General features: G+C 36.7%; 1 protein-coding gene across 15 annotated transcripts in view; it reads left to right on the top strand.

Moving 5' to 3' along the window:
- The window catches only part of R3HDM1 (R3H domain containing 1), a 181,934-nt gene that overhangs the window by 95,200 nt on the left and 60,299 nt on the right, over window positions 1–26,435 (top strand). For 9 of the 15 annotated variants that reach the window (XM_036318752.1, XM_036318750.1, XM_036318746.1 and 6 more), the window contains 9 exons: window positions 825–933; window positions 1,025–1,120; window positions 5,539–5,576; window positions 5,661–5,711; window positions 5,814–6,040; window positions 8,334–8,588; window positions 11,203–11,354; window positions 17,454–17,762; window positions 22,457–22,580. In XM_036318752.1, the coding sequence (XP_036174645.1) occupies window positions 825–933; window positions 1,025–1,120; window positions 5,539–5,576; window positions 5,661–5,711; window positions 5,814–6,040; window positions 8,334–8,588; window positions 11,203–11,354; window positions 17,454–17,762; window positions 22,457–22,580 (1,361 nt within the window). Of the gene's footprint in view, window positions 1–824; window positions 934–1,024; window positions 1,121–5,538; window positions 5,577–5,660; window positions 5,712–5,813; window positions 6,041–8,333; window positions 8,589–11,202; window positions 11,355–15,116; window positions 15,219–17,453; window positions 17,763–22,456; window positions 22,581–26,435 lie in introns of all 15 variants that reach the window. The other 6 variants (XM_036318755.1, XM_036318757.1, XM_036318760.1 and 3 more) reach the window with 5 other exon arrangements.

Below are 26,435 nucleotides of genomic sequence, written 5' to 3'. Positions count from 1 at the left end.
AGGTGGAGAGAGATCAATGAGAGAGAACCATGGATCAGGTGCCTCCTGCATGCCCCCTACTAGGGATTGAGCCATCAACCTAGGCATGTGTCCTGACTGGGAATCGAACTGTGACCTCCTGGTTCATAGGTCAACGCTCAACCACTGAGCCACACTGGTCAGGCAGCCACAAATATTTTATTACTTTCAATTATGTAACACCAAACCAGGTACTATAGGAGTATAACATAATACTATATACTTTTATTTTGTCCTAGAATTTTTTCTTATATTTAGAGGAGGCAATGCAAAGAGGACGTATAGTCTTTGGGTCTTACATAGCAGGCTCCAACTATGGCTCAGTCATGGACTTGCCCTTTGACCTTGGATGGTTACTTAAGGCATCTGAACCTGATTTCTAAGTAGTATTTATAATAATAACAAACTTTTATTGTTGTCTATCAATTCATGTTCAGAATAACTCTGTGAAGTAGGTAGACTATAATTCCCATTTACAAATGAGGAAACTAGGGAATATAAAAGTTAAGTAACTTGTGTAAGTCCCAAAGCAACCATATTGGTAAAGCTAAGTTTTGAACCCAAGCAGTCTGATTCCAGAGTTCTCACTATATTTCATGGGATGGCCTTTTACAAATAACATGGGATAGTTAATATTTTCTTGGAAGATTATTATGAGGCGTTAATAAAATAATGTAATTACCTATTAATAGCACCAGTGAGTGGTAACTTTTATTACTTCTATTGCTTTTCATTAAATGTTATATTCACCCTTTCTGTAAATATTGTATATTATCTTTTCTGTACCCCTGTTTTTGTTTTTTTAGACCTGATCAGAAATTCAATGAACATATTAAGGATGATAAAGGTGAAGACTTTCAGAAACGATATATCCTCAAGAGAGATAACTCTAGCTTTGACAAAGATGATAACCAGGTAATTTAGCACAATTAGAGCATTTTTTATATGTGCAGGACTTATACCAGCAGATTATTTTCCCAAGAATTAATTGTTCTCTTTTCTTTAGATAAGAATACGTTTGAAAGATGACAGAAGAAGCAAATCTATAGAAGAAAGAGAAGAAGAGTACCAGAGAGCTAGAGATCGTATATTTTCCCAAGATGTATGTATTGTTCTTTTTAGCTCTTCATGTTAGAGTATATACTAACTAGAGGCCTGTTGCACAGGGAGGGGGAGTGTCCCTCAGCCCAGCCCTTAACTGCCCTCCCCTGCCGGCCTGGTCACCCCCAACTGCCCTCCCCTGCTGACCAGGTCACCCCTAACTGCCCTCCCTTGCCAGCCTGGTCACTCCCAACTGCCCTCCCCTGTAGGCCTGAGTCCCCCACGACTGCCCTCCCCTACAGGTCTGGTCACCCCTAACTGCTCTCCCTGCAGGCCTGGTCCCCCCACATCTGCCCTCCCCTGCAAGCCCGATCACCCCTAACTGCCCTCCCCTGCTAGCCATCTTTGACCCCATGGGGGTGGCCATCTTGTGTGTTGGAGTAATGGTCAATTTGCATATAGCCTCTTTATTAGATAGGATTATAGGAGCTCACTCCTCCCTTAATCTGCTGTTCACATTTTTAACCACATTTGTTACATATCAAGTTACCTTTTAGAAAAACTCTGTTTTATTCATTTTAATAATAGTATATAAAATACTATATTGCAGGAGTTACATAAGTTTTTCAAAAGTTAATAGCAGATCTACTATGGGAGTAATATTCTGGACTGAGTATATCTATATATATAAATGCCTAAGCGACCATTAAAACTGGTCGACTAAATGGTCAACCGGTCACTATGACGCGCAGTGACCACCAGGGGCAGACACTCAATGCAGGAGCTGCCCTCTGGTGGTCAGTGTGCTCCTACAGCAGGAACACTGCTCAGCTAACCGACGGGCACCAGATGCCAGGTTCACAGCTGGTTGCGCAGCTGCAGCAGTGCAAGCCTCTCCCACCTCCACAGCAGTGCTACTGAGCAGCAACTGCAGGCACAGCGGGGCCAGGATGAGTGGGAGCGGCACAGCGCCCAGTCTGGGCTCGGGCTCCTCCCTGGCCATCTGCTGTTTCGCACCCTACTACATCCCTCGGAGGATGTTGGATGCTAGTTTCGGCCCAATCTCCGCAGGCCTGCAGGGATCAGGCTGAAACCTGAAGTCCGACATTTCCCTAGGGGTCCTGGATTGCGAGAGGGCGCAGGCCAGGCTGAGGGACCCTACCGGTGCATGAATCCATGCACTGGGCCTCTAGTCTATCTGTCTATATATATATAAAACCCTAATATACAAATAGACCAAACAGTGGAGCAACCACACAACTGGTCGCTATGACGTGCGCTGACCACCATGGGGTGCGTGTGTAACATGGCAGGCGTCTGCTGCGGCAGGATGGTGGAGTAGGTGAGCGGGGGTGCCAGACCCAGGCGGCACTCTGGTCGCCGTCATCCGGGCAGATCTCTGGTGGTTACTGAAAATTCTTTGCTCCCAACCCCACTCACACCCGCTGCCAGTGCCAGAGCCGCCGTTCACACCCGCAGCCAACACCCAGCGCTGGCCCCAATCTCTCAGTGCTGTCAACAGGTGTGAATGATGGCTGCCGGCCCCGATCTCCCCTCAGGGCTTCTCCACCTCCCCTGCTCCTAAGGGGTGATTGGTGCTGGCAGCTGCCACTTGCACCTGCTGCCGACGCCAAGCATGATCACTCGGCTCCATCAGCGAGTGCAAGCAGTGGGCTGCCGGTCCCAATCACCCCTGGGGACTTCCCCATCTCCCCCTGCTCCTAAGGAGCTATCGGGGCAGCAGCCGCTGCTCGCATCCACTGACGGCACTGGTCCCACTCGCACCTGTTGCATTGCCCCAATTGCTCTGCACCGTCAGCAGGTGCAAGCGAGGCTAGCGCTGTTAGTGCCTCGGAACAGCAGGAGCAGGACTGCCAACAGACGGGACCAGGGGCCACAGCAGGAGGGGCCAGGCTGGGTCACAGAGGATGGGCCAAGACCTGCCCCTGTGCCCACTGCAGCCTCGTGGCCCACAGTTCATTTCAAGGTGCATGAATTTGTGCACTGTGCCCCTAGTAGTTTTTATATTTTTTTTCTTCCATGTTTGAGATTTTTAGATAACTTTTTCTTTTAATAAAGCTAATTGATTTTTTAAATTAATATTTGTTTTCCACTTTGTAAGTGCTTATATGGAAGAAACCTTTTAAGTGGCTAGTTAATTTATGCAGATACTCGAGAAGAAAATCAGGTTGGTTTTACCAATATCTGTTAATCATCTGTGCAGTACTAGTTACTATTCAAGGATATATGAACGTGTGTAGTTAGTGTTATCACTGCCAGAGATAGAAATTTCCTCTATATTCAAAAAACAAACAGTACATAACATTAATATCTAGACTAACAGTTAAAAATTTGCAATATTTATTCAACAAATTTTATTGAGCACCCATAGTAGGTGCTATGCTGAGCATAGTAGAGTATACCCATGAAAAGTTACAATAGTTTTTTCCCAAAACAGCTTTTATATGATAGATAGTATCATTACTTTTGTTTTATAAGAAACTGAGGCTCCAGGAGACTAAGTAAAATAGCCAAAGATCATGCAGCTAAAATGACAGAATTGGGATTTCAACCCAGGTCTTCTGAACTCAGAGCCTAAATGAGATACATTTCTGTCTAGTTTCTAAGCAATATACTGTCTTTACCCTTGATGGGTAGCCAGACAATGGCAATATGGTGTGTGATTTGTGTAGAGGCATAAAGGTAAAATAAGGACACAGCAGAGAACGCCACACACCATAGCTGAGGAATGAGAGAGAGTGAGCTTCCAAGAGGAGACCTGAAGGACTAAAGTGTTCCATGTAGAGGGTCAGTATTTGATGAAGGACAATTTGACAATGAGAAATTGAAAGATTTAGAAAGATTGGATTATAGCTAAGTGACACAGGAAATGAGGAACATTTAGATTGGACAAATAAGCAGAGGGCAGATGACACAAAAAGCTAGTTCAGGAAATCAGCAAACTTTTTACCTAGAGCAGAGGTCAGCAAACTTTTCTTATAAAGGGCCAGATCATAAATATTTTAGACTTTTTCAAGCCATATAATCTTTATTGCATCAATTGAAATAAGCCTTTTTAATATGAAAGCAGCTATAGACAGTACATAAAGGAATGAGCATGGCTGTGTTTCAATAAAACTTTATTTGCAAACAGATCTGACCATAGTTTAGTGACTCCTGGTCTGGTGGCTGAAAAACTAGTTAGAAGACTGTTGTAATATTACAAACAAAAAAATGATGGTTGCCTGAGCTAGATTCATAGCATGAGAAAAGCTGTGTTGAGGCATAGCTGCTTGTTCACTGCTACAGCAACAGCCATAGCTGCAGAATGAGAGAGTTAGCTTCACCTGACAGGTGAATTACAAGTGATCAAAGTATTTGTTGAGTGAATGAGGTGGAATCTACAGACTGGTGTATACCTTGAATATCTATACTAATAAAAGGGTAATATGCTAATTAGACTGAACAACTTCTGGACATCCTTTTGGACAAAGCCATGGTGACGGGGCCAAGGCAGAGGCAGTTTGGGGCAATCAGGCCAGCAGGGGAGTGCAGTTAATGGGATCAGGCCAGCAGGGCAGAGCAGTTAGGGGGATTAGGCCAACAGGGCAGAGCAGTTAAGGGGTTCAGGCCAGCAGGGCAGAGCAGTTAGGGGGATCAGGCCAGCAAGGGAGAGCAGTTAGGGCGATCAGGCCGGCAGGCAGGTGAGCAGTTAGGAGCCAGCGGTTCCAGATTGCAAGAGGAATGTCCGACTGCTGGTTTAGGCCCGGTCCCTGTAGCATCAGGCCTAAACCGGCAGTCGGACATCCCCCGTTTGGAGAGGGTGCAGGCTGGGCTGAGGGGAACCACCACCACCACCACCACCCACCCCCTCCACACACACACACACACACACACACACACACGCACGCACGCACGAATTTTGTGCACTGGGCCACTAGTATAATAATAATGGATTCATGTATTTGGAAGAGAATATTTTAATTCCAAATTAATTTGTACCATAAAAATGGATGGCTTCAAGCACAGTGTTACCAAGCCAAAATAAAATCCAGTATCATCTATTTGTGTACTTTTATCACCATGTGGATTTGGCGGGGGAGATGGGTTTGTAATAATAATATAATAATATATATATATATATATATATATATATATATATATATATTATTGATTTTTTACAGAGAGGAAGGGAGAGGGATAGAGAGTTAGAAACATTGATGAGAGAGAAACATCGATCAGCTGCCTTCAGCACACCCCCTACTGGGTATATGCCTGCAACCAAGGTACATGCCCTTGACCAGAATCAAACCTGGGACCCTTGAGTCCGCAGGCTGGCACTCTACCCGCTGAACCAAACCGGTTAGGGCTGTAATAATACTTTTTAATTATTACACTTGACTTTTGTTGTCATCATTGGTTTATAGATGGCATTGTATTTGCAAAAGCTCAACTTTATATATCTATTCTTTTTTCTAGTCCCTGTGTTCCCAAGAGAATTATATTATTGACAAAAGGTGAGGAAATTTTTTAACATTTGTTTTGGTAACAATCTGACTGATGCTAATAGAAATAAAAATGTCTTATTAAAATGCCAACAGAATCCAAGATGAGGATGCCAGTAGTACCCAGCAGAGACGCCAGATATTTAGGTATTGTAAGCATGCTTTCATACAGTATTGAAAAATAAAGCATTTTTTTTCTTTTAGTTTTTGTCTCTATTCACTTTTCAAAGTTTTATTTCTAAATTACAGAGTTAATAAAGATGCTTCAGGGAGATCAACAAATAGCCATCAAAGCAGCACTGAGAATGAGCTGAAGTACTCTGAGCCACGGCCCTGGAGCAGCACAGATTCAGACAGCTCTCTCCGCAACTTCAAACCCGCTGTAACCAAAGCCAGCAGCTTCAGTGGAATTTCCGTGCTGACAAGGGGTGATAGTTCTGGAAGCAGCAAAAGCATAAGTAGGCTTTCGAAAGCAGGTATAAATATCTGTCTAGACCTGTGCAGTCAAAACATTAGTTTCCCTAATGTTGTCTTGAGTTCTTTATGTTTCATACGGTTTATATAACTATCCTAAAATATAAAATTCCTATCAGCAGTGCATTGAGCACTTTCAAAGAACTTTAAAGATAATGTTTATTGACATTAAGATTCATTCTCTATTGTAACATAAATTTAATCATGTTGGTTCAATGAAATGTCATCTCTTAAACGTTTGAGTACCCAGAGGTGGTTGGAAATTCTTCATTGCTTATAGTTGGAAGGGGATGGTTTCTCACATAGGATTATTTAACAGTGATTACATTTTCAGCTAATACTAACAATTATTGATTGGATTTTTTACGATAAAGTTCTTCATTTGACAGTCAAAAATGAATAGAATTGCTGAGAAGTTTTTGAGAAACTTGAAACTAAAAAAAAATAATATGATGTAATTGCATTGAATGAGTGGAAATTTTAATAACATCCTCATTCTTTTAGCTTCTTTGCATTTAGAGCACGTAACATTTAGGCTCATAACATATTCTCTTTACACTTTTACGAACTGACTTCAATACTAAGAGAGCTCTCAGGATCCTTGTAGATCAGTGATGGCAAACCTTTTGAGCTCAGTGTGTCAGCATTTTGAAAAACCCTAACTTAACTCTGGTGCCGTGTCACATATAGAAATTTTTTGATATTTGCAACCATAGTAAAACAAAGATGTATATTTTTGATATTTATTTTATATATTTAAATGCCATTTAACAAAGAAAAATCAACCAAAAAAAATGAGTTCACGTGTCACCTCTGACACGCGTGTCATAGGTTTGCCATCACTATTGTAGATCCTTATTTTTATCCCAAAATAAGCATGAACAGCAGCAGAAGTGGCTCCCTCTCTTTAGCCTATTTGGGTCAATCCAAACATTTGGTGTTGTACAGATAACAATTGAAGGGAGAGGTGTGTATTTGAAAGTGACAGTATTTTTTTAATCCCCGACCATAGTCAATGCTTTAAATATTAATGCTTGCGATTGCACTTGTCACATTTTTAACTTACATTGTAGCTATTAAAAATGTCTTGGTGTATATGATAGAATATTGCTAAAAATAGGTAAGTTTTATGAATATAAGAAATAAGCATATGTACCAAATATGCATTTATTTGAAAAATGTCCACAAAGTCTTCATAACAGAAAAAACTACTTATGTATCATGAGAACATCATTCAGACACTGCCAAATTAAAACATTTTAAGAACATATACTATTTATTTCTTATCCGTGTTATTTTAAGTGATAAAAAGAAATATTATTTAACTCAATAGGAAAAAATATATTTTATATAGTTCTGGTCAATAGTCATTTTGGCACAAATTAAAATAGAAGTCCTTCAGAGGGAAGCTGTATTGTGTACTCGTATTTGTTTATTTTATTTATTAAAGATTAATTCTCCATCCCAGAGTAAACCATTTTTCAAAACTTGATTAACTGTATACATTATCAAAATCTTTTTTTTTCTTTTTTTATTTATTCACCTTTGGCTATTATACTGAAAGTCAGTGACATTTTCTATCTCAGTGTAATAGAAAATGAAATCAATTGGAGGCATAAAACAGTTAAAAATAAATAAATTATCAATTTAATAAGTGCAGTGAGAAATAAATTTTAGCTAATGCTAATATAAGTAATTGGATATTTTTCATTCAATCTTTGCCCTTTGATATAAAAAATTGAGAGATGACTTTACATTATAGGAAAATGCTGTAATTATGAGCTGAAAATGAAAGTCTTAATGAAACTTGACAAGTGTTTCTCTTGATAGAGAATTTATCTTTTATTTTTAATTCCTACACTACTAATCTTTCTGTGTTCTTATAGATAAGGGGTTTCTGGTATAAGAGGCTTTGGGCATTTGGCTGTGCTAAGTTCTTTTCCCTTTGGGAAAATTATAATCTGTATATTCCTAGATGTTAATTTGAAAGGTAAAATGTATAAAACTTCGTTGTCTTGGGTAATGTGTTTTTTGTGACTGTCTGTAGCTGGTATTATAAACATGCTAGTTGCATGCTTTAGCCATATTTTCTCTAACAACTTGAATGATCAGTTTGCCATATTAAACTTGTTCATTGTGGGGAGGGAAAGCAAAATTGTACAGTAAATCAAAAATAACCAATGCTTTTATGTGGTAACTACATGTTATGCAATGTGAATTTTATTGTTACATATTTAAAACCTGCGTTTTTGTATGAGGTTTAAAAAATCCATATTTTTCATTACTCCTCCCTAGGTTCTGAGTCTTCTGGTAGTGTAGGGTCATCTACGGGCTCTCTTTCTCACATCCAGCAGCCTCTTCCAGGTACAGCTCTCAGCCAGTCTTCTCATGGCGCACCTGTCATCTATCCAACTGTCAGCACTCATAGTTCTCTTTCCTTTGATGGCGGCCTAAATGGGCAAGTCGCATCTCCTAGCACTAGCTTCTTTTTGCTTCCCTTGGAAGCGGCAGGCATACCACCTGGCAGTATTCTGATCAACCCACAAACAGGTTGGTATCCCAAAAAAAGGTGTTTATTTCAGTTGAGATATCAGGAGTTATCTGAAAATTAAAGAATACATGTTAAATCTGATGTCTGTAAATGTGTTGTTAGCTATTTACTTCTCATGCGTAATTAGCACTTTTCCTAGAATAAAATTTTTCCTTTAATAAAAACACTTATGCTAGAAATATGTTAAAGGACATATTTATATCAGAAAGTATTTTTTTTCATTATGACATCATCTTTTATGCCAAATAATGGCCTAACTCTAACTAAAAACAACTCATTTTCTAGAAATGAGACAACCACCTTTGAAAGAGCCTTATTTGATTAAACTTTGATAGAAAGAGTTGTATTTGATTAAAGCTTTATTCTGGGAAAATAGTATGCATTTCATGAAAAAGAAGTTAGAATGAAATGGAAAGAACATGTAAGTAATAGTCCTTCGGAATATGCTCATTGTTTTCTGCTGAGGAAAAGCTAAAGGAAATCTTCTTAGTATAAGAAAATAGGTAGTCACTATGAATTAATATTGACAAAACATATTCTTTGCAATTAGAAAATGATCTGCATATACCGATCATTTACTGTGTGTCATATACTGTATTAAGTGCTTTAAATACATTATTTATAATCCTGATGACAACCTAGTTTGGTAGGTTAAATTCTCATTTACAGATAGGGAAACAACCTCTGAGAGATACAGTTATAATACATTTCATTATGTCCATTGTCAAAAATGGCTTATGTAGAAAAAATGCGATCTTTTAAAAGATCACAAGAAGTCTTGGTCTCTCTTCAAAACAACATAGCCCAGTTATTTGGTAAAATAATGAAAACCTACAGCATTTGATAACCTTCCTTAAAAACTGGTCACATCAAGATGGTAGTAGTCAAGCAAGGTAGTTACAGGTGAGAGTGTCAGGGTCGCTGAATGTTCCTTTTGTTTGTTGTAGAGAAAGCCATGGCTTTGAATTCATTGCTTTCAGATTTCATTTGTATTTCTTTTTTTTTGTTTTTTAAGATAAAAGTATTCAAACATCTGTTCCTGTACAAGAATTGAATTAAATAACTGACTCTTTAGAAATTCAGGTTTTGCTTAATAAGTAATCTTCTTAGCCTTCAGGTTTATTAAATTATTAAATTTCCTATTTCCTGGTGCAGGATGTAAGATGATTTAGTATTTCACTATTCCCTATTCTTTTTCATTCAAAACACATCAGTTAATATATTTTTGGTAACATGATTGATTCTATTGAGTAGAGAATAACAGAGTAAGGAACTAGTCAATCTGAAATTAAATTGTATTCTTAATTTAAAATGAGTTCAAAAGTGACTTCTTTGCTTATTTTCAAAATGAACAATCAGCAAATATGCAGCATGACTTGTTTTTAGTTATTTATAACCAGCACATAAATTGTCAGGAAACTGATAAAAATAATTTGACTTTGGAGGACTTTTCCCACTTGATAGCAATGGCACAGTGGATTCTTCTCTTCCAAATATTATTTTATGTCATAGATTTTTTAAAAGTAGGGACTTATCATGGAAGAAATGATCTTTTGAAGGCAATGTAAGAAACTATTATTCAAACTTCTCTTATTTTCTTCTGTATTATTCCCATACTAAATGGGTATCATAGTCAGTGGTCAATTTATTTCACATAGTCTTTTTTAAAAAAATATAATCTAGTGTGTAGTGAGGAAAAATACTAATCTTTGAATCTATATGTGTATTGAAAAAGTCTGAAAGAAGGTATCCAAATTGTTAATGATAAGATTATGGGGGATTTATTTCCTTTTTTATCTCCCTTTGTTGGTTATTTTCCCACAATAAAAATATTAGAAAAAGTTGTTTAGAATATGTGTAGAGAAAGAGTAAAATTTACTCAGTTACTTAAAATATCCCTCTGATAGTAAGCACTGAAAATAAGCCTCAGAATCAATATTAAAGCTCTCTAGTTTTCTCTCTTAGCTATCAATAAATCTCACTGAAATTAAAAAAGATTATTTTAGAAAATAATTTAGAATTTAAAAATTATTTACCATTTTTAACAAGTTAGAAACTACAAAATAAGGATACTGCCATCAAGTCTATGTTTAAAATTCGATGCTGTCAACCATTTAAATTTTCATTCAGTTTTAATTTAATTAGTTAAATATACACAATGTGGCCTGTAAATTAGCAATTTCCCACCACCTAATCAAGGCTAATTAATAATGTTCTAGTATCCCAAAGTCGATGTTCTTGAAACTGAAATGTATTGCAGCACTAAAGCACCACAATCTTGTAACTAGAGCAAGATGTATCCAGAAGCCAGAGGCTTTAGGAAAATAATGTGTATTATAAAGTAAACTTGAGAAATTCTGGAGTAGCAGCCTTACAATAAAACACTGCAGAAACTTTGGAATATTTACTCTAAGTGTGGAAAAACTATTAATAGCTTCATATAAGGTCAGACTTTGCCTCCTAAGCTAGGAAAATCTTTTGTTTTTCAAAAACTTGAGGCTTTGGAATTGTTACTAAAGATTGTAGACATGTACTGTAAATTGCTACTAGAATGACCTATTTTCAAGTTCTGTTGTAAATGAGGTTTTTTTTCCTCCTCTTTAAATTTTTTAGGTCAGCCCTTCATAAACCCAGATGGGAGTCCAGTTGTGTATAATCCTCCTATGACTCAACAGCCCATTAGAACCCAAGTGCCTGGACCTGCACAGCCACCTCTGCCACCCCCACCACCTCAACAACAACCAGCTAATCACATTTTCTCACAGGTGCACATATCCACGATTACATAATGCTAAGTTCACCTGCCTTTGCATATTTGGGACTAAATTCACTAAGTATAATTGAGATAGCCCATGTAAGTACCTCTTAGAACTTTAATATTCTCCACCAGTGATGTCCCACTCACTACTTGTAGGAAGGCAGGTTAACTTCAAGGTCTTTTCAGCTAATAAATACAGAATATATATGGGGGGAAAGGGAATTTTGTATGTCATGAGCCTCTGGTAAGTATTTTATCCCTATTTCATAACAGCAAGAAATGGACACGAGGTATAAAAATAAAACTAAGATTGTTCATTATCCCAGTGAGGAAAGTGTGTTGTTTTAAAATTCAACAGATCAGCAGTTTGAAGAAACTGAGTTGAATTGCTCAAGTTCTGCACTAAAAATTTCATTAATGAGAAAATGCAGAGTAATTTCTTGTGAAAGAAGTATGGCGATAAACTTGAACTAGAGAATTTTCATTAGTTTTGCTCACAAATTATGTCATTTGTATTGTAGGAATGAAGAATGTACAGCAATTTGATAAAGTTATCAAATATTTTGAAGGACTGAAAATAGTTGTTCTTCTGGCAATTAACACTCCCAATACTGGGCAAGGCAGTTTATCTAAAGTAAATGGACGTCACGGTTTCTGATGCATTCCTAAGACTATAAATATGAATTCATATATGTAGAGGAAATTGCCTGAAACTATTTCCAAAGACTCCCATAGTCACTTCCCAACCTGTTTGATTATATATACCCAGTTACATATTAAACTGCTTAAAACTCCCTCCCTATTCTTCTCTGCCTTAGCTTAATTCAACTTGATCCTAAAGTGTTTTTCTTTCATTTTACTATCATGTGGTAGTTTTTGTAGCACTGTGTATTTCACTAGGAGCTTTATAGGACTGATTTTCATTTTATTTAATTCAGTTAAAATAATGTTAGTCTGGTAGCTTCAAAAATTATTAAGGATTTATCTATGGTTATATACCTCTTAAAAATAACTTGGAAGACATATGTAAAATTTAAGACAAAAAAAAGTTGTTTAAAAAAATAACTTTGATTTAGTTATGAGACTATTGTAAATGAAGGTGTCGTAGACCATTTAGTTTAGAAATAAATACCTTAATAGATTATAATTTGAAATTTTAGGGTATGCACCAAATTTCATGGCTCTTTTTCCTTGCATTCTTCATAATTCATCATCAGTTATAAAAATAGAGAATGGATGAACAGATGATACTCAGTAACTATCGTTTGCACACTGAGATAATCATCAATGGAATTTCAAATAACCACACAAAAGAATGCGGTGATTTCCAAAGCCTGCAGATGGGCTACATTTCTTGTAACCAGTCACTTTAAATGGGTGTTGTTTTGCAGCCAGATACATTTTAAATAGGAAAAGGAGGTGCTAAGGCTTTCTTTTTTTTTAGTGGTATCAAAATTTTACTTTGGCCCAGCCGGCGTGGCTCAGTGGTTGAGCATTGACCTGGGAACCAGGAGGTCACAGTTTGATTCCCATCAGGTCAGGGCACATGCCTGAGTTACAAACTCGATCCCCAGTGGGGAGCATGCAGGAGGCAGCCGATCAATGATTCTTTCTCATCATTGATGTTTCTATTTCTCTCTCCCTTTCCCTTCCTCTCTGAAATCAATAAAAATATATTTAGGGGGAAAATGCCCAGCCAGTGTGGTTCAGTGGTTGGGCGTCAACCTGGGAACCAAGAGGTCACTGGTTCAATTACTGGTCAGGGCACATGCCCGGGTTCCGGGCTCTATTCCCGCAGAGAGCAGCCTGTTTCTCTCTATCCCTGTCCCTTCCTTTCTCTAAATAATAATAATAATAATAATAAAAACATTAAAAATCTTTTTTTTTGCTTTAATCAGCCAGTTTCCTTAACCCACATTTTTCTCATTACCACTTGACTCTGGTAGACTTTGATACATACCCTTGGTGCTCATAGTGCTCTTTCATTTATCCCAGAGCAGGCTAAAGCTTGTCTTTCATCTGACACCTACATAGTAGGTCAAGTTGTCTGGAAGAAAGTTATATCTTAGTGATTGTCTACCTTAACAACACATTCAGTACCCTGTATTTGGAACTTCTAAAGCTACACCTCATTTAGTGTGATAGGTGCTGTCATCCATGAGGAAGCTTGCTCATTTCTAGTTGAGAAGTTAGTGAAGAAACAGTAGGTACTTCAAAGGTCTTTCAGCTTTTACCTTTTTTAGTACTTTTACTTTAATTCTAGATTTTCTTGTAAGGTTCCAAGCTAATATAACCCTTTCATATTTTTAGAAACTCTTGGGTTGATATTATGGTAAAAATGCAACTCGTTTATACAGCTTAATTGTCATAAGAATTGCTTCTTTTTTAGATTATTCCCTAATACCGTTGGTTTATTTTGCAATTTTGAAGTATTCTCTTTAGAAATATTCCAGAGGGAGATTCATATATATACATTTTGACCAAAAGTAAGAGTTTTTGTTAGATAAAATTGCCTGGGTTCCTCCATTGCTTGCTAACATGACTGACTACAGGTCACTTAACTCACCTTAGCCTGATTGCCCACATATAAAATGGATTATGATTATAATAATATTTAAGCCAATATGTATATTACCCCCTTTGTAATAAACTATGTAAATATAAGATTGGAAATCTAAATCAGATGTCAATGTTAGCTTATAGATGACCAGCTATATTCCATAAAATTTAGGAATGATTAAAGTTTTTTTTATTTTTCAAAACACCTGTTTATTGAGTGCCTTTGGGAAACTTTTCCCCTGAAATGCAAGCGTGTTTCATTAGTGAAAAACATTGCAAGAACTAGTTTTCTCAGCTTTTTGTTTGTTTGTTTTGTTAATCCTCACCTGAGGATATTTTTTCCATTGATTTTTAGAGAGAGGAGGTGTGGGGGGGGGGGGGGAATCGATTGGTTGCTTCCCTCAAGCAATGGGTTTAAGGAACAAACCTGCTACCCAGGTACGTGCCCTTGACCAGGAATCAAACCCAAGACCCTTCAGTGAATAGGCCAACGCTCTACCACTGAGCCACTCCAGCCAGGGCAGGTTTCTCAGATTTTAATAAAAATTTTTACTTACAAGAAAGGTGTGTTTATCTTCCATATATAAAAGAGATGTGTTTGTGTGTCTGCATGTGCCTGTATGTATGTGTGTGTTGTTTCTTTAGGCTGTTGTTCTTAATGGTACCTCTAATACATTTTTCTTTAAAAATTTTTAAAAATTTATGCACTTTGGTTCCAAAAGAGTACCTCATTGTGCCATATCAAATAAAGGCAGTAGCTGGCATAGATGTTATGTAAGGTATTACTGTCTGATAACAAAATAAGTGAAGTTTTTATTTTATTATTTAGTGTTATATAACTAAATAGAGCAGCCCCTTCATCAAATCAGGAAGGAAGGAAAAGTGGTTTTGTTTTGATTGACCTAAACCAGGGGTCTTGGTTAGAAAATAGGATTTAAAGTACCTGTTTCAGTGAATCTAATCTTTTTATGACAAAGTTATCTTTCTAATTGTGTATTAAATTTAAGCATAGGTATATTCTCAAAAATTTTACTATGTAGAGTTTCCTTATTTAGCATTGCTTTTGTTGTTTCCTACATTGTTGTGTTGAAGATGACTTTATAAATCTAGTTTAAGCTATTGCCTTGGCTCTTGTGACTTTCCATTTTTTGCAATTCTTCTAATATTTTATTCTGACATTAACGTTGTTTGCCAACCCGTTATTCCTTAGTCTGTTTGTCTTCTGCAGTCCTCTTCACAGCCTATTTCGTACTCTCCAGCTCATTACCCATCCCCGCTCCTGCCAATCTCACCCACCCAGCAATACTCTGTGGTACTATTTCTCTCTTCACCTCTTGCATTGTTTTTGTGGATGGATGTGTGATAAAGGCTCGTGAATGTGATTAAAGTCAGGGATACATATATACTGAAAAGTATTTCTATCCTGTATTAGAAAGAAATTCATTTTCTTTCATAAAATATTTGTTATATTTGCTTATCGCAGTGATTGTATAATCCCTAATCTTTTCCTTCCTTTCATAATGAAATAATTTTCATGTAGACAATTCTAGTCCTAACATGTTTTCACTACTTTTCTCATTGAGGTCAGTGCAGCTCTCTGCAATTCTGGGATGGCAGCTTTCATCTGGAGATAGGCTTTCTAGTCTATCCCCAAAGCCATAGGCCCAGTATACTTACTTCCAGTTACTAGGGTCAATTGAAACTTAAAACTGCGAGAGACATCCTCCTAAGTAAATTTCTAAGAAGATCTCTAGATATTTAATCTGTGACTATAAAGTAATGGTACTTCCTTTAATCCCAAGTATGCCCCCAAGTTATACCGCCCGTAGGGCTCCGTTGCACCTCTGCTGTGTGTTTTCTGTGTGGCCTGTAGTTAGTAACCATGTGAAACAGTGATATACAGTACTTCTTGCATAGTGCCTAACATGACATATTCGGTAAATATCAGTTTTCTTCCCTTAAAATGAATCTCCCTAATAACATTCTTTCCCTATCACATTTTAAAAATGCTTTCCAAGTTAAAGTACTAGCTATAACTTAAAATCACTCTACACTTTTTAGAAATGTTTTGTTTTATTTGGGGTAGTTTTGTTTAGAGCTGGAGGCAACCTTATTTACCAGCCTTGGCTCTTAATGATTTTCAAAAATCACTTCCAGGCTGAAAAAGTGAAATTTTGCCAGCATTTTCAAGATTGACAACATTAAAAGGAATAACATAAAAGCCTCAAAATGTTTTGAAAAATGGCAGATCATTGGAATAACAAAATTGACTTTTTGCCAAGATGACTGTAATGGTGGTGTGCAGTTATGGTATCTCTTTTTAAAATAATGGTAATTACAGCTAGTGTACTTAAGTATATTTTTCCCTTCTGACACTATGCATTGAGTTAGGAGAACAGAGCAGCTATTTGGGAGGAGTAAAACCATATATTTTCAATCATTAAATCAGGTTCCCATTTTCATCCCTTATCTTCACTATAGTCTTAATTTACTTTGGAAAAAACCAGCAGACTAGAAATTGCAGGCATGTTAACTTTGATCTGACAACTCCACTGCCCAATTTTTTAACTTTTTTTCAGTTTTCTTCTTAACAAAATGTGGAGATGTGGTATATATTGTTGCCGATCTGCGGCTCCTCAGGAGCAGGGAAATGCCATTTTAACCCTGTTATTTTCATTTCAGTGATGATATTATCTAGACTAGTCAGAACTGGTATTTATGTTGTTGAGCCAGAGAAACATTTGTCAGGTAACATAAATCATAACCCTATCTTGACTGGGCACCATTGCCTGCTCACCAAGTAGCAAGAGCAGTAAGAAACTGTTGTTTGGATTTCATTTGAATGACATGTGACTTAAGGAACAGACTGAAACAGATTAGGGAAGAATAGAATTAGGGCTAAATTATTTTTGAGAAATTAGAAAAAAAGACAAGGTAGATAGATTCTCTATTTAATTTCTGCTAGTATATTTGTTAGGTATAATAGGAAACACAAAGATGCTTTTAGTGAATCTTGCCTTCTAGGAAGAGGGGTGATGATTTAAAGTGAAGAATAATTAGTACTGTGCCTTGCTAGTTACCTGGAGTTTAAAGTCCTTTCAGTTTCACTTTCACATCCTAATGTGCTTGCTTTTTTTTTTTTTTTTTTTTTTTTAATTTATTGAGGTGACATTGGTCAACATCAACATACAGGTTTCAGGTTGGGTTTCTATGCTAATGTGCTTTTAATCTTTATTTAAATAAGTGGTTTTTTTATTGTTTGTGTGTGAAATGTTGTTGTACCCTACTCTTCTGCATGCTATGCATTTCCATTATATGTATTTTATAAGCAATTTGTAGTGACAGCATTGTAATATTCCTCCTTCCTGCCTTAGAGTTTAATTTTCTTGAAGCTGTTCTTTTATTAAGTCATGTCTGATAAAGATATATGATTTCCATAATATACACTATTGCAACTCATCTTAAAATACAAGAAAAATAGTTTTCTTTGATAAGTTTGGTCTGTGTACAGAAGGCATACTGACTTGACTTTTTCCTTTTTTATCAGGACAACCTTGGGTCTCAGTTTAGCCACATGAGTCTTGCCCGCCAGCCATCTGCAGATGGTTCTGACCCTCATGCTACTATGTTCCAGTCCACTGTTGTTCTTCAGTCCCCACAGCAGTCTGGTTATATCATGACAGCGGCTCCTCCACCTCCACTACTGCCACCTCCACCTCCTCCTCCCCCTCCTCCTCCCCCTCCCCCACTGCCACCTGGGCAGCCAGTCCCTACTGCTGGCTATTCTGCTTCTGGTCACCCTGTCAGCCAGCCTGTGCTCCAGCAGCAGGGATATATTCAGCAGCCCTCACCACAGGTAGGTTGCTTTTTCACCTCCCTCTCCACGGAGGCTTTTCATTTAAGATCACTTTTTACATTAGAGTCTTTTTGTTTATTTGTTTTTTGTTAATCCTCATCTGAGGATATTTTTCCATTGATTTTTAGATAGAGTGGAAGGGAGGGGGAGGGACAGAATGAGAGAAACATCAATTGGTGCCTGCACTCAACTAAGGCCGGACCAAGGCTGGGAATTGAGCCTGCAACTCAGGTATGTGCCCTTGACCTGGGACCCTTCGGTCCTCAGGCTGATGCTCTATCCACTAAGCAAAACTGGCTAGAGCTACATTAGAGTGTTTATTTTTAATTTCACAGGGAAAGAATTTGTGCAGGCCCAGCTAGTGTTGCTCAGTGGTTGAGCATCAAGGCCACAGCTCAGTTCTGGGTCAGGGCACATACCTGGGTTGTGGGCTGGATCCCCATTAGGGGGTGTGCAAGAAGCAGCCGATCAGTGATTCTCATCCTTGATGTTTCTGTTTCTCTCCCTCTCCCTTCCTCTCTGAAATCAATAAAAATATTTTTTAAATATTTATAAGGATGTGTAAGCAAAACTTGTCAGCATTTTCTTTTCTCTGGAGATTTTCAAGTGCATGCTAGACAACATCATGACAGTTGAGTAAATTATGTGATCTTGGAGTTTCCTTCTGACTCAGGTTTGTTTTTTATAATTTGCGTAAGAGAAACACATTAAAGTAAATACACTATAAAAATAAAATGTAGCCCTAGTGGGTTTGGCTCAGTGGCTAGAGCTTCAGCCAGCATATTGAAGGGTCATAAGTTCAGTTCTGGTCAAGGGCACATGCCCAGGTTGTGGGCTGGATTGTGGGGGGGGGGGGAGGGGGGGCAGCCAGTCAGTGATTCTCTCTCATCATCATTGATGTTTCTATCTCTCTCTTTCTTCCTCTCTGAATTCAATAAAAAAAATATACGTATATGTATATAAAAAACATTCTTCTAAATAAATAAAATGCATTTTGCCTGGCTGGCATGTCTCAGTGGTTTAGCATTGACCCATGAACCAGGAGGTCACAGTTTAGTTCCCAGTCAGGGCACATGCCTAGATTGTGGGCTAGATCCCCAGTGTGGGGCCTGCAGGAGGCAGCCAATCAATGATGATTCTCTCATCATCGATGTTTCTATCTCTCTCTCCTATTCCTTCTTTTCTGAAGTCAATAATAAAAAATATATTATATAGGAACCAAAATCCTATATAATAAAAGCATAGTATGTAAATTGTTCCCTTGACCGAGAGTTCATCTGGGAGTTCGGCCAGGGGAAGGGAGGGAGGCCCCAGCAGGCTGTCGCAGCAGGTGACCTGGGGAAGGGAGGGAGTACCTGGCCAGCAGCCAGCCGATAGGGACTCTACCAGTGCATGAATTTCATGCACTGGGTCTCTAGTAAATAAATAAAAATAAAATGCATTTTAACCCCTAGAGTGCCAGGGAGCACAATCCCGCTCCTCCTGTCTTTGGCCAAAAGTGTCGGGAGCACTATCAAAGCTTCGAAATGGCATCCAGTTCTAAGTCTGCTTTTATTAGTGATGATGATATTGCTAAATATGTCAATGTAGTAAAGGCTTCTTTAAGTTTTTGAATATGTAACTTCATTTACTTGCGATTCATAATTTTTTTCCTAAACTGCTGTAAAATCAGCAAAAATGCCTTGGCAATTTTAGCATAGTTCCTAGAATATTGGTTGGCACTCAAAGGGTTAGGAATAGATCAGTCTGGGGAGAGTTGACATCTTAACACTATTGAATTTTCCAGTACAGGAACATGTTATCTCTCTCCATTTACTTAGATCTTCCTTAATTGTTCTCAACAATATTTTGTAGTTTTCATTATATAAATATTACACATATTTTATTAATTATAACCCCTAAATATTTAATGTCTTTAAATATTCTAAAGAAGATTTTTTTTTTTCATTTAAAGATGACATTCAATATTCTATTAGTCCAGGTGTACAGCATAGTGGTTAGATGTTTATATAACTTATAAAGTGTTCCCCCCTGATAAGTCTAGTACCCACCTGACAGAAAACATAGTTATTACAATGTTATTGACTATATTTCTTACGTTGTACATTACATCCCGGGACTATTTTGTGACTGCCAATTTGTACCTTTTAATCCCTTCATCTTTTTCACCCATCCCTCCAAACTACCACCATTGTTTGTTGATGTATTGATGATAGCCATTCTGATAGATGTGAAGTGATATCTCATTGTGGTTTTAATTTGCATTTCTCTGATGATTAGTGACATTGAACATCTTTTCATATGTCAGCCATCTATATGTCCTCTTTGGAGAAATGTCTGTTTAGGTCCTCTGCCAGTTTTGAATTGTTTGTTTGTTTTTCATGCAAGGTTGTACCAGTTCTTCATAGATTTTGAATATTAACCCTTTATGAGATGTACCATTAGCGAAAATCTCCCCTAGAATCCATGTATTAACCTGAATATGTTTTGAAAGTGCATATACTTCCCTCGTTTCCAAGCATAGGGGAAAGAATTCAGTCTTTAATCACTAACTGTTACATTATCTGTTCCTAGTTTGCTGAAAGTTTTTCCCATGAATGAATATTAAATCTTGTGAAATGTTTGTCTGTCTTTTGAAGTAATCATGTTATTCCCAACCACTCCCCTTTACTCTATTAGCATTGAATTATGTTGACTGACTTTTTTAAATATATATTTTTATTTATTTGAGACGGAGAAAGAGAGAGAGAGAGAGAGAGAGAAAGAGAGAGAGAGAAAAGAGCGAGAGAGAGAAACATCAGTGATGAGAGATAATCATTGACCAGCTGCCTCCTGCACACCCCAGACTGGGGATCGAGCTCACAACCCGGGCATGTGCCCTGACCAGTAATTGAACTGTGACCTGTTTCATAGGTGGACATTCAACCACTGAGCCAAGCCAACCAGGGCTGCATTTAGTATTCTTTAACTATTAATTGATATTGTCTTGTGGTTGATAGTGTCTTTCAAATCTTTTACATCCTTATGTAAATTTTGTATAGTTCTAGCAAAAATGATAGTTGTTTTTCTACTTCTCCCTTAAGTTGTATCAGTCTTTACACAGTATTTGAATATACATTGAACAATTCATATTTATTATACCTTCCTGATATATTGGCTCATGTTGTGAAATGGTTTTCTGTTTCTATTACTATCCTTTGTCTTGAAACCTATTTTATCTGACTTTAATATAGTGACTTCAGCATTTACTTGATTTGCATTTAAATTAGTTTTTTTCACCCTCTTATTAGCAGCATTTATACCTAAAGTGTCTTTTACATACAGTAAGTATATAGTTATTTTTGCTGTTTTATACAATCTGATCAGAGTGTCTAGTTCTTTTATCTTTTATGAGGTATTGACATGGTTAGATGCAGGTATACTATATTGCTATTTATTTTCCATTTGTCCTATCTGTATTTTATTTCTATCTGCTTCTTTTCCTGCTTTTTGTATTATTTGAACACTTTTAGTGAGGTTTTTTTCACCCCCTGAGGATATGCTTTCTACTGGCTTTAGAGAGAGGCAGGGAGAGAGAAAAAAACAGCGATCAATTGCCCCCTGTACATGCCCCAACTGGGGTATGTGCCCTGACCAGGAATCAAACCCACCACCCTTTGTTATAAGGGAAGCATGTAAAACTCAAAGGCTAACACGGGCCAAATAAGTGCTGTGAGTTTGTCGTGCTTGTTGTAAGGGACGTTGTTCTAATCCACTGAGCCACACTGGCCTTGTCTTTTAGTGTTTCATTGTATTTCTTCTGTTGATTTCTTATCTATAGCCATTTGAATCTTGTTTTTGTGTACTTTATTTAGGGACTACTATATGTACCTTTACAGTATCACAGTCTAACTGATGTTTAAATAAAACTGCAAGTATTGTGTCAAAGATGAAAGGAGAGTTAGAGAAAGGAACATCAGTGATCAGCTGCCTTCTGCACATCTGCTACTGGGGATCGAGCCCACAACCCGGGCACGTGCCCTGACCCAGAATTGAACCGTGACCTCCTGGTTCATAGTTTGATGCTCAACCACTGAGCCACACCAGCTGGGCAGCAATATAATTCTTTTTACCCTCTCTCCATTGTTGTCATATATATACATTATAAACAAAAATATAATGATAATTTTTGCTATAAAGAGTATGACTTTTATTTAAGAAAAAAATATTATTTATACATATACATACATACATACTGAAAAGTTTAATAATGGATGAGACCTAAAATCAGAACATACTATTTTGCTAATATCTCCAAGAAAAATTAAGGAATCACATCTCTATTGTGTCTAATATTTCAAAGACAGAAGAATATTACAGTAAATATTGGGGATTCTTGGCTTATAACTGATCTATAAATTCTTTGCTTGGCTGGTTTCCTAATGAAATGGGCACTCTTGAAGATCTCCATAGAGAGGAGAATCTGAAACGAATATGGCCAAAAAAATTAATAACTACTAAATCTAATTGGTGGTAGTACTTATATTGTATGTTTGAAATTTTTTAAAATTTTCTCAGTTAAAGCTAAGAAAATCAGTTTTCAGATGATTGGTCTTGAAAAGAATTATTGCTTCATTACACTCTGATGTACATAGCAGAAAAAGGTTTTATTGCAAATAAAATTGATTTTTTTTTTTTCTCAATACTTATCCTAGATGCCAGCCTGTTATTGTGCTCCAGGCCACTATCACTCCAGTCAACCTCAGTATCGCCCAGTCCCTTCTGTCCATTACAATTCACATCTAAACCAACCACTGCTACAGACCGCACAGCAGACAGGTGAGTAGCATTTTTGTCATTAATTCTTAGTGCTCAGGGACTGCTTTTTTTCATCCTGCTTTATTTCAGTCTTACTATTAAGATACTGCCACACTCAGTCTATCAAGGGTCTCAGATATGTACGTACATATGAATATGCAAGCCTGTGATGTAAAAGAGTGGGCAAATCTTAGCACATGCTAGCAAATACCACATGGTCAGGTTTTTATGCTAAAGGGATGGGGGCCATGGTGAGCAGGTTGTACCAGGCTGAGCAGTATGATGAGAAGCTTCCTGGTGCTCACTGCCATTGTAGTTGAAGAAGCCTTCTTTGCAGCCTGGTAACGCACCAGTGGTAACGACAAAAGAAAGGCAAGACAAGTTAAAATGTCTCCTGAACCTAAATTTGATTGAGAACTCTAGCCTAGTGAAAAATTTTTATGTCTCAGTTGTTAGTAGGAATGCTTCTAAAACAAATAATGTTCTTAAATATTTATGTTTGTGTTTTGTTTTTCAGTTTGCTGGTTGTATAGTGAAAGATATTTTAAAATCAAATGCAATCTAATACTAGGCATATCAAATATATTAAAACTCAAAAAGATTTTTTTTTTTAAGCATTCAGTGAAAACAATTGATCTCAATATATAAAACTATCTTATTTTACTGAACTCATTTCTCTCCATGCTTCCCACCTAGATGTATACTTCTGCCCTGGATGTTGAATAAGGGTTTTTTGTTTTGTTTTGTTTTTTCAGCTTTTCATAACTCTAGGTATTGAAGTAGAATTTTTATTGGTTTCTTTGGAGCCTTTTTGGCTGCTTGTCACCATTGGAGGCTCTCTGACTATGTCAGTGTGACTCAGTGAGGCCACATAATCCCTCACCTCCACTTAGGCAGTTTCTTGCTCGTGATATTGTTTAGAGCTCTGAAGGGGAACTGCAGTTTCTGAAGGAAGATTCCTGCACTACACTATCTGATGAGAAGTGTTTTTGCTTCTCATCACTTGTGCAATCTTCAGTGATCATTGTGACTTACCAGCTTCTTTTACAAGACAGGCCTCTTACTTACTATCCCTACAGAAGTTCCAGTCCTTACTCTGTTGCTCCTAGGAGTTGTCTTATACTTCATATGTAGGTTCTTCCTTTTTGTGTGTTACTGGCCCTGAACTGTGTGTGTGACAGATACTCTTCTAAAGGATGTTGAGTACAAGTATTGGTCCTTTTAGCCAACTTTGAATTTGCCCTCTGTCTCCAATATGACTCTTTAGTTCCTAAAGTTTAATAATATAGTCCACTTATAATGTAAACTAATATATGGTATCATTTTTAAAGGCATCAAAAGTTGTTCTTTATACATAGAAGCATTGGTTGTGAAACTGCCCGTTAGCTTTAATACATTGTTGTTTTGTTCTTATAGACATTATTTTCCAAGTTTTCCTAGAAACTCAGTGACTGACTTTTTATGTTGTTTTGGTCTTGATTTTTTTTTCTCTGAAAATTATAATATAGATTATAGCTGATGCCATGATAATAAAAAAAGAAATTTACCTTCACATCCCCCATTCAAGCACCTTGTGTGTGACTAATAAACATAGTTCGTTAGTACACCCTATTAATGAGGCAATCAAAGATCCTTTGTTCTGCATTTGTGTGAGCTAATTAGTTTTCTTCTTTTTCATGACTAAATTTTTCATGGTCAAATTGCCTACAAAATTAAAACTTTTAGTCACAGATGGGACCAGTGTGCTTACACAAATGCATCTCTGCAAAAAGTATTCCCACTTAATGGAAAGCAACTGAAAATGACATTCCTAATTGAAGGCCAAATATGTGTATAACAGATAGCATGTGTTTATCATCAGTCATATTTTAAGTTGGGGTTTTTTTCTAATGCTAGTTATGGCGAAAAGGAAGAAAACAAGTAAATTAGATTGCATCTAGATAATATAGGCATAGAGAGAATATGTCTAAATAGTTTTTGACATTGTGTTTGACTCATAGAGTCAGTCATAATATAGCACTTTAAAACTAGAGTTGGTCCTCCCAGTTATTTTATGTAGTATCCTCTTAACTTACAGCTTAAGTTAGTTTAATCTCATTTAGTTCGAAGAAGAGGAGAAATAAATCCTCAAAAGATCCTTATCTGAAAGGAAAAGAAATTTTGTCATGCCAATAAGTACAATAGAAATTTCCCTTGAAAGAAAAGTTTGGTAGTGTCAGTGCCAAGTACTGTGTTAGTAATTATATTGAAACTTTTTATAGAATTTGTAGGATTTTAATATTTTTAAAAGTTATAATCTAAAGATTTTTTTAGTTAGCTAATGCCTATTTTTTATGTCAAAACTTATAGAAAATATGCATTTATGTTTGCAATGTCCTAATAGAAAAGTGAAATGCATTGGGAAATGGACAGGCAGTTTTTTGTTTCTGATTTTTTTCACAGATTTATAGCAATTTCTGTCCCAATAATTTACATTTTTATATGTAAGCATCAGACTTTCTTTTTCTTATTTTTTTCCTTACATTTCCCTACATTTTATCATCCTGAACTGATTAACATTAGAAACTGTCACATCTTAACATTTTTTCTTCAAACATTTAGTTAAGCATATTGTTTTCTTTTATTGCCTGAAAGGGTGAATTATTCATCCAAATAATGAAAGCATAGATAGATTTGGAACAATTTTTCTTCACTGAGGCACAAATAAATAATTTTTAAATGTTTGTACATAAATGTAAAGAAATTTTTGCCATAAATTAACAAACCCAATTGAATCAGCTATTCTTAGACCAAGTAGGGTATGAGCAATGAATTATAGGATTTTCTCTATTTTCCCTTTTTGGAGACAGAGAGAAAGGATGAAATGCTTTGGTCTTTTATCTGTGTGTCTGCCAGAGGACCACAACAGTTATTGGTCTCCTTGACAATAAACCACCAGTCTGTTAGGGGAACTGAATTGAAATTAGTACTTACATTACAAATGAATAAACAGATCCTTTGTTATGAATGTGAAACTACCCTGGTCATTGAAAACAAGGTAGTCAACCTCTATCAACAGAAGCAGAAGAAATTCTGGCTACATAAGGCTTTTGGACAGTGTAGTATATGACATGAAAGAAAATAATATAGTCAATCCTGGCAGCCCTTATTTATTTTTAACTCCTTTTAGGTGTATCACCTAAAGCCTCTGGGTTTTAATTGACTCGTTTTCCAAGTAAGGGAGTTTTACTCTGTTTTCTTTTGAAGCCTCTGTGTATCCTAAAATTCCATGATTCTGTGTGTCTATCTCATGAGTCGTTTCTAGTTCAGAAAGATAGGAATATCGTAGACTTGGTTTGCAAGTGAGTTACTATGAAGAAATAAGTCATATAAACAACAGTTTCAAAAGATCTGGTTACTTGCCAGTTACAATAAGGATTTGTTATCCTAACTCTTTATCATAAAATTTACAGCTTGGAGACTATAAAGTATACTACATTTAAGAAGCTTGTTTTCTACTTATAAAGAAACCTTTTTCTGCAAGTAGTGATTATAGCAAAGATTTTAGGTTTGTGAGGCCCTGGCTATTTTCTATCTAGCTGCTTTCATTCTTATGACTCTTTTGAAAAGTTTGCAGCTTCACCATATATGTTTAATATTTGCAATAATTGGCCTTGTTCCTGAGCTGTTGGATTCGGGGCCGTAGCACTGTCTGAGAGGTTTACATTTCTCACAGTGAACCGGTCTCTTTTTCAGCTGCTTCCTGGCTTCTTTTTACTCAGGTTTCCACTGCTTTTTTATATTTTTCTTCTTTTATTTTTTTTTATTTCTGTATTAAGGTATTAACATTTGCTTATATTTTCCTGTAATTGTAATACCAGTTAATCATGCATCATA

Source organism: Myotis myotis, unplaced genomic scaffold (assembly GCF_014108235.1).
Source record: "Myotis myotis isolate mMyoMyo1 unplaced genomic scaffold, mMyoMyo1.p scaffold_m19_p_8, whole genome shotgun sequence".
Lineage (NCBI taxonomy): Eukaryota > Metazoa > Chordata > Mammalia > Chiroptera > Vespertilionidae > Myotis > Myotis myotis.
Note: the sequence above shows the minus strand (reverse complement) of the source record. Positions and strands in the feature narration are given on the sequence as shown.